Source organism: Petromyzon marinus, chromosome 54, assembly GCF_048934315.1.
Source record: "Petromyzon marinus isolate PM22_M1 ecotype Great Lakes invasive population chromosome 54, UKy_Petmar_22M1.pri1.0, whole genome shotgun sequence".
Classification (NCBI taxonomy): Eukaryota; Metazoa; Chordata; class Hyperoartia; order Petromyzontiformes; family Petromyzontidae; genus Petromyzon; species Petromyzon marinus.
The window spans coordinates 1,597,206-1,610,842 of NC_133720.1; the positions used below are offsets into that span (position 1 = coordinate 1,597,206).

The window sequence follows — 13,637 nt, forward strand, 5'->3', positions numbered from 1 at the left end:
AGTAGGTTTGAAGTGCTTTGGGAACAGTTTAACTTCCAGCACAAATGATTTGTACCCTGCATCAAATGTAGCATACATTCAGGAAATAATGCCAAGTGACCATCCAGTGTTTTTTTTTATCAAGGAAGAACTGAACAGTAATTGTAGAGCTGTAATTAATCTAATACATTATGGTGACGATCCTGCGTTGCCAGTGGCACATGTGCGCAATTAACAAACCTCGTCAACATTTTAGAACAAGCCAAAGCAAGCTGCACAGAGGCGTTTGGAAACGCCATGCAGCAACAACACTGTTGGGAGAGCCCATGAAACTTTTTTCTGAAATTACATCGGTCTCTACAAGCACACACTCTAGCTCTGTCCAGCGGCGGCCTTCATGGATGTAATAGGTGTGTTGTAAGCCGTTTAATACGTTACACTTAAACATTCAAAGAAAGCATTCAGGCTGCAACAACTTCAAGTGTTATTGAGAGGGAGGCTGTTGACATCCTTCCATGCAAGCTCACGTGGTCACAATAACAAGCCAACTATTACAACTTGTAACGAGGTAAAGGCACATCCCCGCAATTGCATCCTCTCGCCACTGCTGGCAGAAGGGCCTCCACGAGAAAGCGAGAAAACTTATCTAGAGGCTCAATCTAGATTAGAAGTTTGGCCTGCCTTCATATCCGCATCTCCAGTTTCCTAACCCTCCCACTCCCAGCACCGCTCACTTCCCCTCCCCGGCATTTTTTGCCGTGCTTGTACCTTAACTTGTAGCCTCCACTCCCACTACCCCACACCTCCACCCTCCCTGTCTCTCCTACCTGGCTCCCCCCCCCCCCTTCTCTTGCCTATATGGCCTCTTGTTGCAGCAGCCCCTTTTTGCCCACTTCAGAAATTGTTTCTTGCTGTGATTGTCCCACCTGATGACGGACGCTTGTGTTGCGCCCGAAACGTCGTGATTTAATTGATTTTATTTTATACCTACGTGACTTTACCGAAAGAACCAAATAGTATTTATCTAGAGGGTACTGTGGCCTACTTTTCCACATCGGAAGGACATCCTGAAAGAGGTGGAAGGAACTCTCACAGGTAACATTACAGAAACATTTCCACCGCTTTGGGTAATCGTGAAACTGATTTTACCAACGCACCTATTCTATCCCAAACTGAAATAACTTTGTCCGTGGCATGCAGCTTGCCCTCAGCTGCCACAACTGCCGAACTCGGCGGTAAACTTGTTGAATTGATTTACTTCCTCTTTGGTCACCGTCGCATGGGCCTTCATCAGCGCGCACTTTAAGTCCATGAAGGTGAGCTTAGGGAGCTGCACCTGCACAGGGTTTCAAAGGGCAACAGAAACAACTCGGTTACAGAATATGATTAGTGACATCATCATCATCATTATCCTTTAACATATCGGCTTTCGCCACCAATATCATCCATGGTTTTTTTTGGGTTAGATCGCGTAAACGCGTAAATATAAATGTGTCATACTCTTTGGTTTTTTCGGTAAAGTCACGTAGGTAAAATAAAATAAATTAAAATAAAACAATTAAATCACGACGTTTCGGAGGCAACACAAGCTTCCGTCTTCTTGCTGTGATTAGATTGTAAATATTCTTTGGGTCTTTCGGGAAAAAGTCACGTAGATAGGTTGAAAGAAAATAACAAAAAAACTACGACGTTTCGATCACAACACAAGCGATCGTCATCAGGAGGAAACAAAATTGTAAATGTTTTTGTTTATTGTAAATGTTGTGGATTTGCTCTCCAACACACCGGTGTGCTGTACTAGTAACGAATTGGCACGTTCTGTTTACGTGACAAACCTTACTAATTGGCTGTGTCGGGTGGTGACGGGTTTAACGACACATTTACGTGATCTAATCTAAAAAAAAAACCCTCTATTAAGGGAGTTTTTTTTTAATAAACTGATCCCTTACGTTCGACACCACGGATGACGACTGAGCTCACCTGCTCGGGAGGAATATCGCGCAGCGTTGCCATTTTTGCGCCGTGTTTGTCTGGGCTGCATGGGGTCACTTTTCCACCTGGAGAAAAAACGCGACCAAATGTAGCACCATCATTAATGCGCTACTGTTATAAACGCCACTTAGTGTGGTGATCGCCGCTTCTGGCATTACGTAACAACCTAAACGCATCCGTGTGACAAATGTATGTTGTGGCTCTTCCAAATACATTGCCAACTGCTCATAAAATACAATGTTCATGTAAAGTGTTGTGCTTATCTTAAATGCAGAACATTACATTTCTACACTCCCTTGTCTTTGCGCCCCATCTTCACCAAGTATGGATATTTAACCCTCACAATCCTATCTAATCCAGTCATTGATCGAAAAATGGCTGGCTACAGGTGATGAATATGAAACTAGGCCTTTTTATATGAACTACACCAAAATTTAGTGTGGCAATTTTGACAAAAATGTTTTTTAAAAAGTAGATCTTACAACTTAAAATTAATTTCGATCTCATTTTACTTAAATTATTTAACCAAATTGGTGGCACTCAACCAGTTTACATCAACTCTTGATTATTTATCCAGGGTAAAAGGGAGGGGTAGAAGTGGGTTACACAGCGGACTAAAGTCCGTGTCGGAGCATTGGACCAACGCGGCGGAGATCCACTTGCATTCCCACAAACATTTTATATGGATAATGTATGTATTTTTAATTTCTTTCGCACCGTACGTACCCAACCGAGCTAATCGGAGATGCGGGGGAAGGACAACAAACTAAACACAAAAAGCAGTTCTAAAGAAATGAGTTTTAAATCGAGATTTAAAAGCGCATAGCTCCAGTGGCTTCCGAATATCGTAAGGAAGAGCATTCCAGACGACTGCAGAAGTGCATCTGAAAGCGCGCGATGCAGTTACCATCTTTGTTCGATGGCCAGGCAAAAGCCGCTGCAAGGATGACCGGAGCTCGTACGATGATTTATGCTCCTTCACGAGATCAGCGAGGTATTGTGGTTCATTTGTGGCAAACGCTTTGTTTGTGTAATGAGTGCACTTTATGTTCAATGGTAATGCCAAACACCGTGACATTTGGATAATAACACCGGTAATAAAAAAAATGTTATACCGGGCAGAGAGACCCAGGCGGTTGCCTTTTCCGCATGGCGTATGGGCTGGAAGAGTGCGTCGGACACGGCATTGCAAATGTCGCTCCCGCTGAAGCCCTCCGTCAGGTTCAACAAGGTCTCCATGAACACGTGGGACAGGTTCACTTCTTGCGAGCCTATGCACTTGCTGATGATGTCTCGTCGCGCCAATCTGGTTAAGGGCAAAGAGGCGGCAGCGCGTTTTGCCGCTCGATGCAAAGATTCGTGGTTCGAGTGCCGGGCGGCCACCCCGGTTAATGCTGCGGGAGGATTAACCAAACATAAAAACGTACCGCCTGCTTCACAGTGGAAGTTCAAGATCTTGGTGATGTTATTCAACAAGGATCTTGGTGATGTTATTCAACAAGGATCTTGGTGATTTTATTCAACAAGGATCTTGGTGATGTTATTCAACAAAGATCTTAGTGATGTTATTGAACAAAGGGTGGGCCATGAGTGTGCCAGGGTCAAGTCCCAAATTTATAAATGATAAGATTACCAGAAATTTACCCGAATTATGTGACGCCACATAGCAACATCACCCCCCCCACCTACTTACCGTAAAAATACTGCAGAATACTCATCTGTGAAGTACAGAATCAGAATATTTTTTCATACTGGAGGAATCCGATGAGCTATAAAGCTCTTTTTCACAGATGTCCAGTAGGCGCACGGGGTCAGAACGTTACAACAACAAACATTACATGAACACGATAGGAGTGCAAACTAAAGTTTAGGAAAGATAAACAAATCACTTTAAAAATTTACAAATAAAACTGAGCCATTTTGTTATCTTATCAGGTAAAGCCCACTGAGGCATTCACTTATTTTTCAGAAGCGACCTGGCTATAACAAATGAAAGTTCAACAAAGTGACTCATTATGTTGAAAATTATAGCAGCCAGATACTACAAACGGACGTTGATTCTAAATGTGGAGTGAAAAGCCAGAGGACCCGGAGAAAAATCCACGCGACCACGGGGAGAGAGACACGTAAACTCAAAATATACAGCAGCAGCAGGCGTCAGGGTCGGGATTGCACCCAGAACCTCCTGCATACCAGGCGAGACAGATAACATTTTGCGACTGCGGTTACCCAACACGTTATATGAAAGGAAAAAAAAGCGTAAATAACACGAATGCTGTGGTCCGTGTCGGGGCCAGACCTGTTGGGCAGCGGGATGCAAATCCTGCGCTGGAAGCGGCGGACAAACGCCGTGTCCAGGTCCCAGGGGCAGTTGGTGGCGCAGATGAGGAAGAGCTTGTCGCGATCGCCCACTGCGTGCGTGCAGTCACCCTCCATCTGGCGCAGCAGCTCCGTCTTGATGCGCCGCACGTGCTCCTCCTCGCCGCTCTTGCGCTTGCGACACAGGCTGTCCACCTCGTCGATGAACAGCACCTGCGGGGTTGGTTCGTTCCACGCGTTCGTGTGTGTGAGACCCCTCCCGGGCACCACAAGCCGTTGTGGGGCACCGCGGTGGCCTAGATGTTACCTCCCTCGCCTGCTGTGCAATAGGTCGCGAGTTCGATCCCGGACCCTGACAACGCCTGTTGTATATTTGGAGTCTGCGTGCTCTCTCTCTCTCTCTCTCCCTGCCAATGGTGGTCGAGTGGATTTTTCTCCATGTTCTTCAAGTTTTGCCCTCCAAATTCAGGCACATGCATTGAGATGCATTTGGCTGCTGCTATAAGTTATCACGTTTGATTATGGTAAAGCCACTTTGATGAGCTATCATGTATGGCCAGGTCGCCTCTGAAAAAAGCACTAATAGCTCAATGGGCTTTTACCCGGTAAATTAAATAGTTACGTTCACCAGAATGTTAACGCATTTTTCTCATCGGTTTCCTGCTTTGAATCGCGAAGCGGAATGCTGGGAACCGTACAGACATTGTGAGCGTGACGAGTGCACGAGGTGTGATGCACTCACACATTTCATCTGCTGGCTCCTGGCTTGTTGAAATAGCGCCTTGATCATCCTGGGTGAAACAAGAATCGTGTGCATTTTTTTTTCATTGCAAGGCAATGAAAAGAACATTTTAATTGAATGTTGAAGACTACAAAATAACTACAACAAACTGAACAGATTTATATTTTTGGCTTTTAACAACGCCCGTAATGCTACAACTTATACTGTTTTCAATTTGGATGATACATTTATTATGGTCAAAGTACAGTAAAACCTTGGATTGCGAGCATAATTCGTTCCGGAAACGTGTTTGTAATCCAAAGCACTCGTATATCAGTTGTGATCACGTGACGCTCGGCAGACAAAGCGTATACGTACTACTTGTATTGCAAGACCTCGCTCGTTTATCAAATTAATTTTTATTTAAAATGTTTGCTCGTCTTGCAAAACACTCGCAGACCAAGTTTCTCGCAATCCAAGGTGTTTACTGTAATAATAATTATTTTTACTTATAACGCAAACAGTATTCCACTCACCCTCGAAGTAAAAGAAGGATTCAGAGGCAAGAGGAGGAACCACAAATAAGCAGGAAGGTGGCCACATGATTGCCGGGGGTCAACAATTGCCCAAGCTCTGCCGTCCTCTATCTACTAACGTGTCATCGCCCAATTCACGAGCGTTCACATGGGAGGAAACCAAAGCGCCCGGAAAAAAAACCCACACACGCGATGGGAAAACACTCCATCCCACAAGGACTGTACAGCATAGCTGTGAACCCATACAGCTTACCCCGTATTCTTGTACAGGGACATTTAGTTTTCAGGTCCATACGGCGTACAGTCGTTTCAATATGGGCAAACAAAAAATTGTCTCTTTGTTTGTGCTTTTCCCTTGTGATGGGACTTTGTAGGATGAACGTTGAGATTTATAAGGGCACGGGGTGACCAATAAGGTCTGAATTGTTTTTTAATAAGGTAGAGAACTCATAAGGGGTATGGTGCAGGTGTACGGCAACCACCCAGACGCCCACGGCAAGGGAATTTGACAACATCTGTGCGATCCACCAACCCATCGTCTCCACAGTGCTGAATTAGAGGCGTGCGCCACCACCGCTCGTTAAAAAAAAAAGCGATCAATAATCGTAGCAACGTAATGCTTACTTTACAATGGCAACTAAAGTGATAGTACCCAGCTATTGATCTGGGTAGCAGTGGGGGGGAGGGGGGGTGGCTGGGTGGCAGGGGGGGGTGGCTGGGTGGCAGGGGGTGGCTGGGTGGCTCAAAGGTTACAGCTCTGAGCTGGTACAGCTGAGATCCTGCATTCAAATCTGGACAGGCTCCCAACAATTAAAACTGGGTCCTAAACACGTACGTCGTGGTCTCAGCCCGGCCACCACGTGTGGCACAAAAAAGCCTTCCACAAAATTCGTTTTTTTACCCCTCACATAATTTTAATCTTTTGTAAGCGTGATTTGATTTTCCAATCCATCGCAAAGTAAAAAAAATCGGATATCAACAAATCGTTCGATGCATCATTACACCCATGACATCAACCCGCAGGGCGACATATTGTTGAAAACCCAGTGGCACAGAACTTACTTTTCCGTTTCACCAAACAAGCTGGAGACGAGGTCTGAGCTGGAGACGGAGTAAAACTTCGACTTAATCTCCACGGCAATAGCGAGGGCAAGACACGTCTTCCCTAGAAGGCACAGCACATAAGGGAGCCAACATTGTTACGTGGCCAGCCCGAAACAATTGCCCGGCGTGTCAGTAACACCACCAGTGTGTGGGAGGCATTACCACGGGCCGGATGTGAGCCGCGACTTTATTTCACGCGTCCCACCGCCGCTTCTAATCACCCTGCGAGTGATTTGTATCCGTCGCCACCGCTGGCATCTTAGCCACGCCAATCGGTTACAGGAGGGGGAATATTGCTGAGCTGGCAACTCTGTGATGCTAATTTTAGCACACTCAATAGCTTGCCTTCGTAAGGGCCTCTTGCAGTGATAGGTGACGAAAGTGTTGGTTCATGTGTGACCCACCAAAGTTATTTGAGGGTCTAATTCAGCTCCCAGGAAGAAAGGGGTTCTCCACCCCGCCTGGTATTTAGGAAAAGTTCAGTATTTAACGGTGTAAGCTCATTCACGAATTCACCAATTACAATGTTACGTCTTCTCAAAGGAATCACATGAAAATGGAAGACAGAGAGACCGAAGGAGCTAATGTATAAATGGTTCAACCTTGGTTGGAAAAAAAGAATACGTATAAAAAATTCTAAACATATTTTGTGCACAATTCCCAAATGCTCTGATTAGAGCCATTTGATAAGAAATGGTACAATTGGTCTCCTGACACATGTGAATAACTTCTAAAAGGCACGGCTTTGCGTAGAACAAATAATACATTAATTGTAGACAAACCTGTCCCAGGAGGACCATAAAGTAAAATGCATCTCCAAGGTTTCAGACCGTCTGAAATGCAAAGGAAAGATGAAAGTAGACATTAGGATGGGGCTTTAAAGGTCACCACTTGCGACGCAAAACTGTTCTTAGCATATATCACGCGAGCACTGTAGAGTAGTTGGTCTATCTGTAGGTCGTGTATGTTTCATGTGGAAGGTTGGAACCTCATCGGTGCACATTTTTGTGTACGCTGTACATGAGTACGTTTCCGACTTGTATGTCTACGAGTCCTTAAGCCTTTATGGAACATGGTTCTTCTTCTTCCTCTTCTTCGTATGACTAATGTTGATGTAGAAGAGCGGTGGGCAACCTGCGTCCTGTGGAGCCACCCCCTGGTGGTGGCCTGGTCTACAGGGCAGCGGTGGCCAACCGGCGTCTCCCGAGCCGCACGCGGTGGCTCTTTAATCCACCACACGCGGCTCTATCGAAAGGGGCACAACGTGGAACGCGCTACTATCACAGTAGCAAAGAATAATGAAAGTCTCCCGTGCTGTGCCGAAAACTGTCAATATGTACACACACCTACATACGTACACTCGGCACTTTGCAGAACTCACGGGTACTTTTTGGATCTTGCTCTGTTACAGGTTGGCCACCCCCGTTCTACGGCGATGCGTGGGGGCGTCATGGTCATCGTGCACAGGCACGATGCCGCCGAGCTTACAGCCCACTGGGGCAACGGAGGGTCGCTCGTGTGGCCCGCCGAATACAGTCGGGGGTTGCCCACCGCTGACATGGAGCAACAACGCGAACCTCGCATGGAGCTGGCCAGCGCGAGCGGAGCGGTGTATCGTCGCGCGATGCATCCTTTGTATTTGTGCACCGCGTGCGTCATAATTTAACGTTGACATTTTCACCGTCTGGATGTAGTTTGTCTTCAGGATAGAAATCCACAGCTTAATTCCCTGACGTTTGAAAGCAGAATTTCATTCCTCTACCATTTCCCCACATTTTTTTCATTTTTTAGTCTGGTTCAGCAATAATAAATGCCATACATGCCTGTTACACACTCATTGTAATTATTACTAAAACATTGTCAAGATAACTTTGCAGTCATAAAACGTATCTTCCTTTTATTTCCCGAAAAAAACCCCCATCAGTTCACCGACCTAATCTGCTGGGTTTTTTTCCTTCGAAAAAGATAAAGGCACATTTAACTTATAGTAAAATCTATCCAATTCAGATTTGCACATACCGTACACGTTCACTGCTAGGTTGGGAGCATACTCCACACCGTGTGGGTCACAGAGGTTATTTGACCATACTTCACCACGCTGGTCAGCGCAGGGTCGGGGCAGGCAGGGAGCCGTAGACATTGCAGCTCCGCAGTACAGGAATGTATTTCACTGCCCTCTGCTGCCTTACTTTGGAGCACTGCAGCCCTATTCATTTATCATGCATTGTACCGCATTGCCGATTATTCCACACGTTGTAATATATTCTCATTATGTTTGCGAGCCTGTAAAAAAATCGATTCACACAGTGCTTCTGAAAAACGTATTGTTAAATAAAATCCTGACCTTTAAAGAAATGTGGGTAAAGATCGGGGAAAGTGATGGCTTCCCGTAGGATCTGTTTGGCTTCGTTTAGCCCCGAAATGTCTCCGAAGGAGATGGTCTTCTGCTGTATGGCCATGCCTTCGATAGCTTGCCGCCTGGAATCAGCGTCTAGACAGAACAAGCGCCCTTAGTCCATGGGCGTCGAGCAGCAATTTGATGCCACCTAAGGCAGCAAAGCTATCTTCCTTTTATTTCACAAAAATAAAAAAAACATCAGTTCATCGACCGAATCTTCTACCTTAGGTGTGAATACGAGTTAATTAGTGGACAACCCACTCACTTAAAAATTGTCATCACATAAATTTCAAATGTTATTGGCTGCATAAAGAATAAGATTGCAACCACTATATATGTGCAACCTCAGGTGGTACTGACAAGTGAAATATTCGGTCTGGCAGTCCTGGTGGAAGTACCACATGTCTATGGCAGGGAAAATCAGTCAAGTGTCTCACAAATACGCCCACCTGTTGTAAGGTCATGTACAGTTCCAGACTTGTTTAACTTTATTTATGAATCCAGTTCTTCTAAATAAGTCAACAGCTATCAATGGCAATACGTACAACTGATGCAGCATTTTTTTTTTAAACACGTCATTGCCCAAATTGCATGTTTTTGTAAAGAAAATAGTACCTGCACTTGGCTGCTTTGAGATGTTTTGCTTGGCGCACGGCTTACTTTTGCCGAGATTTTCTTTCTTCACTGACAAAATAGTGAGAATGTGTTTCAAGAATTGTTTCAAAACAACCAGGGAGGTCTGAAAAGGACAAATAAAATAAAGTGGCACGGTATTAGTGTTTCACGTTAAATGCTTCATACGGTGCTTTTACATTCTAATTCAATACAGGATTACTGAAGGTGAGAGAAATACGGATTGACATTTTGTTCAATGCTGGTGTCAATCCTGCTGCGACAACAACATAAAAAGCCCTACTCAATGCGAAATGTTCATGGAACTGAAAAAGGTTGATTGCCGATTCAAATTAGCAATTGCCGAAGCCTCGTCACTTCTGTGTGTGGTTACTGCGTGGATGGAGCTTAATGGGTCTATTCAAACCTTCTGGAGCAGGTGATGGGCAACATGTCCACAGTGTGCCGTATACTCACCTACTGGTTAATCCGGACATAAGTGAGGATGTGGGATTCAATCATTCATTACCTCCACTTGAATAATACGTCCAGTGCTTGCCAGGGAAAATAAAATGTTACCCAAAGCGAACATCATTTTTAGTTTAGGGACGGAGCCTCATCCGAATGACTTACGTGCCTCTGATTAAAAGTCCCTGGTTTAAAATTGCCGTATTTTACAAGAGCAGTATCGGATGAAAATTGTCTGCCGATAGCCTAATGTAATATTCGCCTGCCATTTCGAGGAGTAATTTATAAAGATATACGGCTTGAAATATTAAAACAGCCATGCAGGCTTCAACCACAGCTTGTGCCTAAACCACTGAAAAAATACTGCCGCACAGAAGCGTTGCAACAGAGGTGTCAAGGTCAATTTGATAACCGCCCCTGTGTTCTCGGTCACGGCCAGAAGACCAAGACACGATGGGCATGGATTACAATAACATGACACCGGTGACAGCATTCAAACAAAACACTCCTCTCGGCTTGCACTGAAGCTCAGGGTAGAACGCAGCAGCGTCAATCAAAATCTGCATCAGACACCATGGTCTCGAACTGTTACAGCCTCACGTCGGCTCTCTGCTGTCGCCCCCTCGGTGTGGAACTCTCTACTCCTTAGCACGAACGCAACATCAAATGCACACTTTGACTTTCAAGCAACACCTGAAGGCCTCTATCTGTCTCTGTGTGAAAATATGTGTGTGTGTTTTTTAAACCATGTTTTAAACATTCTCAATGGAGTGGCTTGTGTTCAATCACTGGAGGGCAGCGGGTTCACGCTATTTGTAAATCTGTAAATAATGCAAAAAAAAAACCACGGTGTACTCACTCTGCGTCCTGGAGAATGATCAGCCTCTATCAGGTTGTCAACCAGCTCAATCCCGACTTTACATCTGGTCAGCATCATGTGTCTGCTCGGAGTTGGTTTGTTGCATTCCTCCACCACCAAAGCCATTCTATGATATGTCGTTGGGCGTCGTGTGGCACAATTCGTGTTAAGGACTTGTTCTTCGTGTTATGACGAAACACGCGTTAAGTGCATACAGTGCCTCATGAAGTATAATGCATAAACAAAACTTACATTGAAAATGTACACTGAAATACAGTACTGTGCGCACAATCGGATGTACTAAGGTATTAAAACATGCCCTTACTCGGAAGAGAGAGACTGGCCAATTGAGTTTCTATTCAGCCTGCTTCAGATACTCATCAGATGGGCCAATTCTCAACTAAAGAGCTCATAGTCCATACACACGAGAGTCCAGTATTGTTTAATGTTGTTTCCAGGTTACCACGTTTACAACATATATGCAATGGAAATGTTAATAATTGCTTGCATATGGTATTTTAATTTAGGTTTCTAATTAAGCGGCTCTGAATTAATAACAATTGCAATGTTCATAAAATTTGCGAATGTGCGTTTAACTTACAGTAAGTCGACATCTGTTAGGAAAACAACATGAACACAGGTTTTAGTTACACAAAGTCAGAATGCAGTATTGTAACCTCAGATCTTTTGTCAAAAAATAAGATACATATACAGTAGTACAGTACAACATGACGGCCGCCATTTTTTTAACAGTGGAATATGCTGCATAAAATGTATTTATAAAAAAATATATGCTGAGTGCTACTGCTGCCGTGTCCTGTACAGCGCTTTGAGATCATTGATTAAAAGCTATATACATGTCATTATTATATGTCTAATAAATGACATCAACGCGTATTATTACACTTCACAAACTGCGTTTTTTAAAAAGTGAAACTTCAACACTCTGAACCACTCATTCATTACAATCCTACCTCGATATTTTTCCCGAAGCGTGCAGTCGGGGTTCATCGGCAGCTCCGCCATGTGGCTCACTCAGAAGTCGGAATGTCTGGCTCACTGAGAGGCAGGAATGTCTGGCTCACTGAGAGGCAGGAATGCCTGGCTCACTCAGAAACCGGAATGTCTGGCTCACTGAGAGGCAGGAATGTCTGGCTCACTGAGAGGCAGGAATGTCTGGCTCACTCAGAGGCAGGAATGTCTGGCTCACTCAGAGGCAGGAATGTCTGGCTCACTCAGAGGCCGGAATGTCTGGCTCACTGAGAGGCCGGAATGTCTGGCTCACTCAGAAGCCGGAATGTCTGGCTCACTGAGAGGTAGGAATGTCTGGCTCACTCAGAGGCAGGAATGTCTGGCTCACTGAGAGGCCGGAATGTCTGGCTCACTCAGAGGCAGGAATGTCTGGCTCACTCAGAGGCCGGAATGTCTGGCTCACTGAGAGGCCGGAATGTCTGGCTCACTCAGAGGCAGGAATGTCTGGCTCACTCAGAGGCCGGAATGTCTGGCTCACTCAGAGGCAGGAATGTCTGGCTCACTCAGAGGCTGGAATGTCTGGCTCACTGAGAGGCCGGAATGTCTGGCTCACTCAGAGGCAGGAATGTCTGGCTCACTCAGAAGCCGGAATGTCTGGCTCACTGAGAGGCAGGAATGTCTGGCTCACTCAGAGGCAGGAATGTCTGGCTCACTGAGAGGCCGGAATGTCTGGCTCACTCAGAGGCAGGAATGTCTGGCTCACTCAGAGGCAGGAATGTCTGGCTCACTGAGAAGCAGGAATGTCTGGCTCACTCAGAGGCAGGAATGTCTGGCTCACTCAGAAGTCGGAATGTCTGGCTCACTCAGAGGCAGGAATGTCTGGCTCACTCAGAGGCAGGAATGTCTGGCTCACTCAGAGGCAGGAATGTCTGGCTCACTCAGAAGTCGGAATGTCTGGCTCACTCAGAGGCAGGAATGTCTGGCTCACTCAGAGGCAGGAATGTCTGGCTCACTCAGAAGTCGGAATGTCTGGCTCACTCAAAAGCTGGAATGTCTGGCTCACTCAGAGGCAGGAATGTCTGGCTCACTCAGAGGCAGGAATGTCTGGCTCACTCAGAGGCAGGAATGTCTGGCTCACTCAGAAGTCGGAATGTCTGGCTCACTCAGAAGCCGGAATGTCTGGCTCACTCAGAGGCAGGAATGTCTGGCTCACTCAGAGGCAGGAATGTCTGGCTCACTCAGAGGCAGGAATGTCTGGCTCACTCAGAAGTCGGAATGTCTGGCTCACTCAGAAGCCGGAATGTCTGGCTCACTCAGAGGCAGGAATGTCTGGCTCACTCAGAGGCAGGAATGTCTGGCTCACTCAGAAGTCGGAATGTCTGGCTCACTCAGAAGCCGGAATGTCTGGCTCACTCAGAGGCAGGAATGTCTGGCTCACTCAGAGGCAGGAATGTCTGGCTCACTCAGAGGCAGGAATGTCTGGCTCACTCAGAAGTCGGAATGTCTGGCTCACTCAGAAGCCGGAATGTCTGGCTCACTCAGAGGCAGGAATGTCTGGCTCACTCAGAGGCAGGAATGTCTGGCTCACTCAGAGGCAGGAATGTCTGGCTCACTCAGAAGTCGGAATGTCTGGCTCACTCAGAAGCCGGAATGTCTGGCTCACTCAGAGGCAGGAAT

The 13,637-nt window shown here is 45.8% G+C and overlaps 1 protein-coding gene and 1 long non-coding RNA gene across 3 annotated transcripts; one reads left to right on the forward strand and one right to left on the reverse strand.

The window, feature by feature from the left end:
* Positions 1-96: 96 nt before the first annotated feature.
* LOC116954106 (uncharacterized) lies at positions 97-13,611 on the reverse strand. Of its 2 annotated transcripts, XM_032974548.2 has the most exons (12): positions 11,963-13,611; positions 11,590-11,602; positions 10,989-11,115; positions 9,665-9,788; positions 8,996-9,142; positions 7,434-7,484; positions 6,610-6,712; positions 5,033-5,081; positions 4,271-4,503; positions 3,087-3,277; positions 1,960-2,036; positions 97-1,315 (listed from the first exon to the last, which is right to left on the reverse strand). In XM_032974548.2, exons 1-12 carry the CDS (start codon positions 12,012-12,014, stop codon positions 1,187-1,189), a joined length of 1,296 nt encoding a protein of 431 aa, XP_032830439.2. In that variant the 5' UTR covers positions 12,015-13,611; the 3' UTR covers positions 97-1,186. The 2 variants fall into 2 exon arrangements, with proteins under 2 accessions (XP_032830439.2, XP_032830440.2); XM_032974549.2 differs by lacking the exon at positions 10,989-11,115.
* On the forward strand, positions 7,646-9,822 carry LOC142905429 (uncharacterized). Its single transcript, XR_012929601.1, has 2 exons — positions 7,646-7,936; positions 8,063-9,822. It is a non-coding gene; the product is annotated as an uncharacterized LOC142905429 (long non-coding RNA).
* Positions 13,612-13,637: the final 26 nt, after the last annotated feature.

Bases quoted from the DNA above. Each gene is read 5' to 3' on its own strand.
- LOC116954106 (XM_032974548.2), bottom strand. From the start codon at position 12,014: ATGGCGGAGCTGCCGATGAACCCCGACTGCACGCTTCGGGAAAAATAT. The intron at 6,713-7,433 runs GTTTGTCTACAA...TGTGCCTTCTAG, and splicing joins TTATGGTCCTCCTGGGACAG to GGAAGACGTGTCTTGCCCTC. The intron at 1,316-1,959 runs GTGAGCTCAGTC...AACCCTGTGCAG, and splicing joins GCGATATTCCTCCCGAGCAG to GTGCAGCTCCCTAAGCTCAC.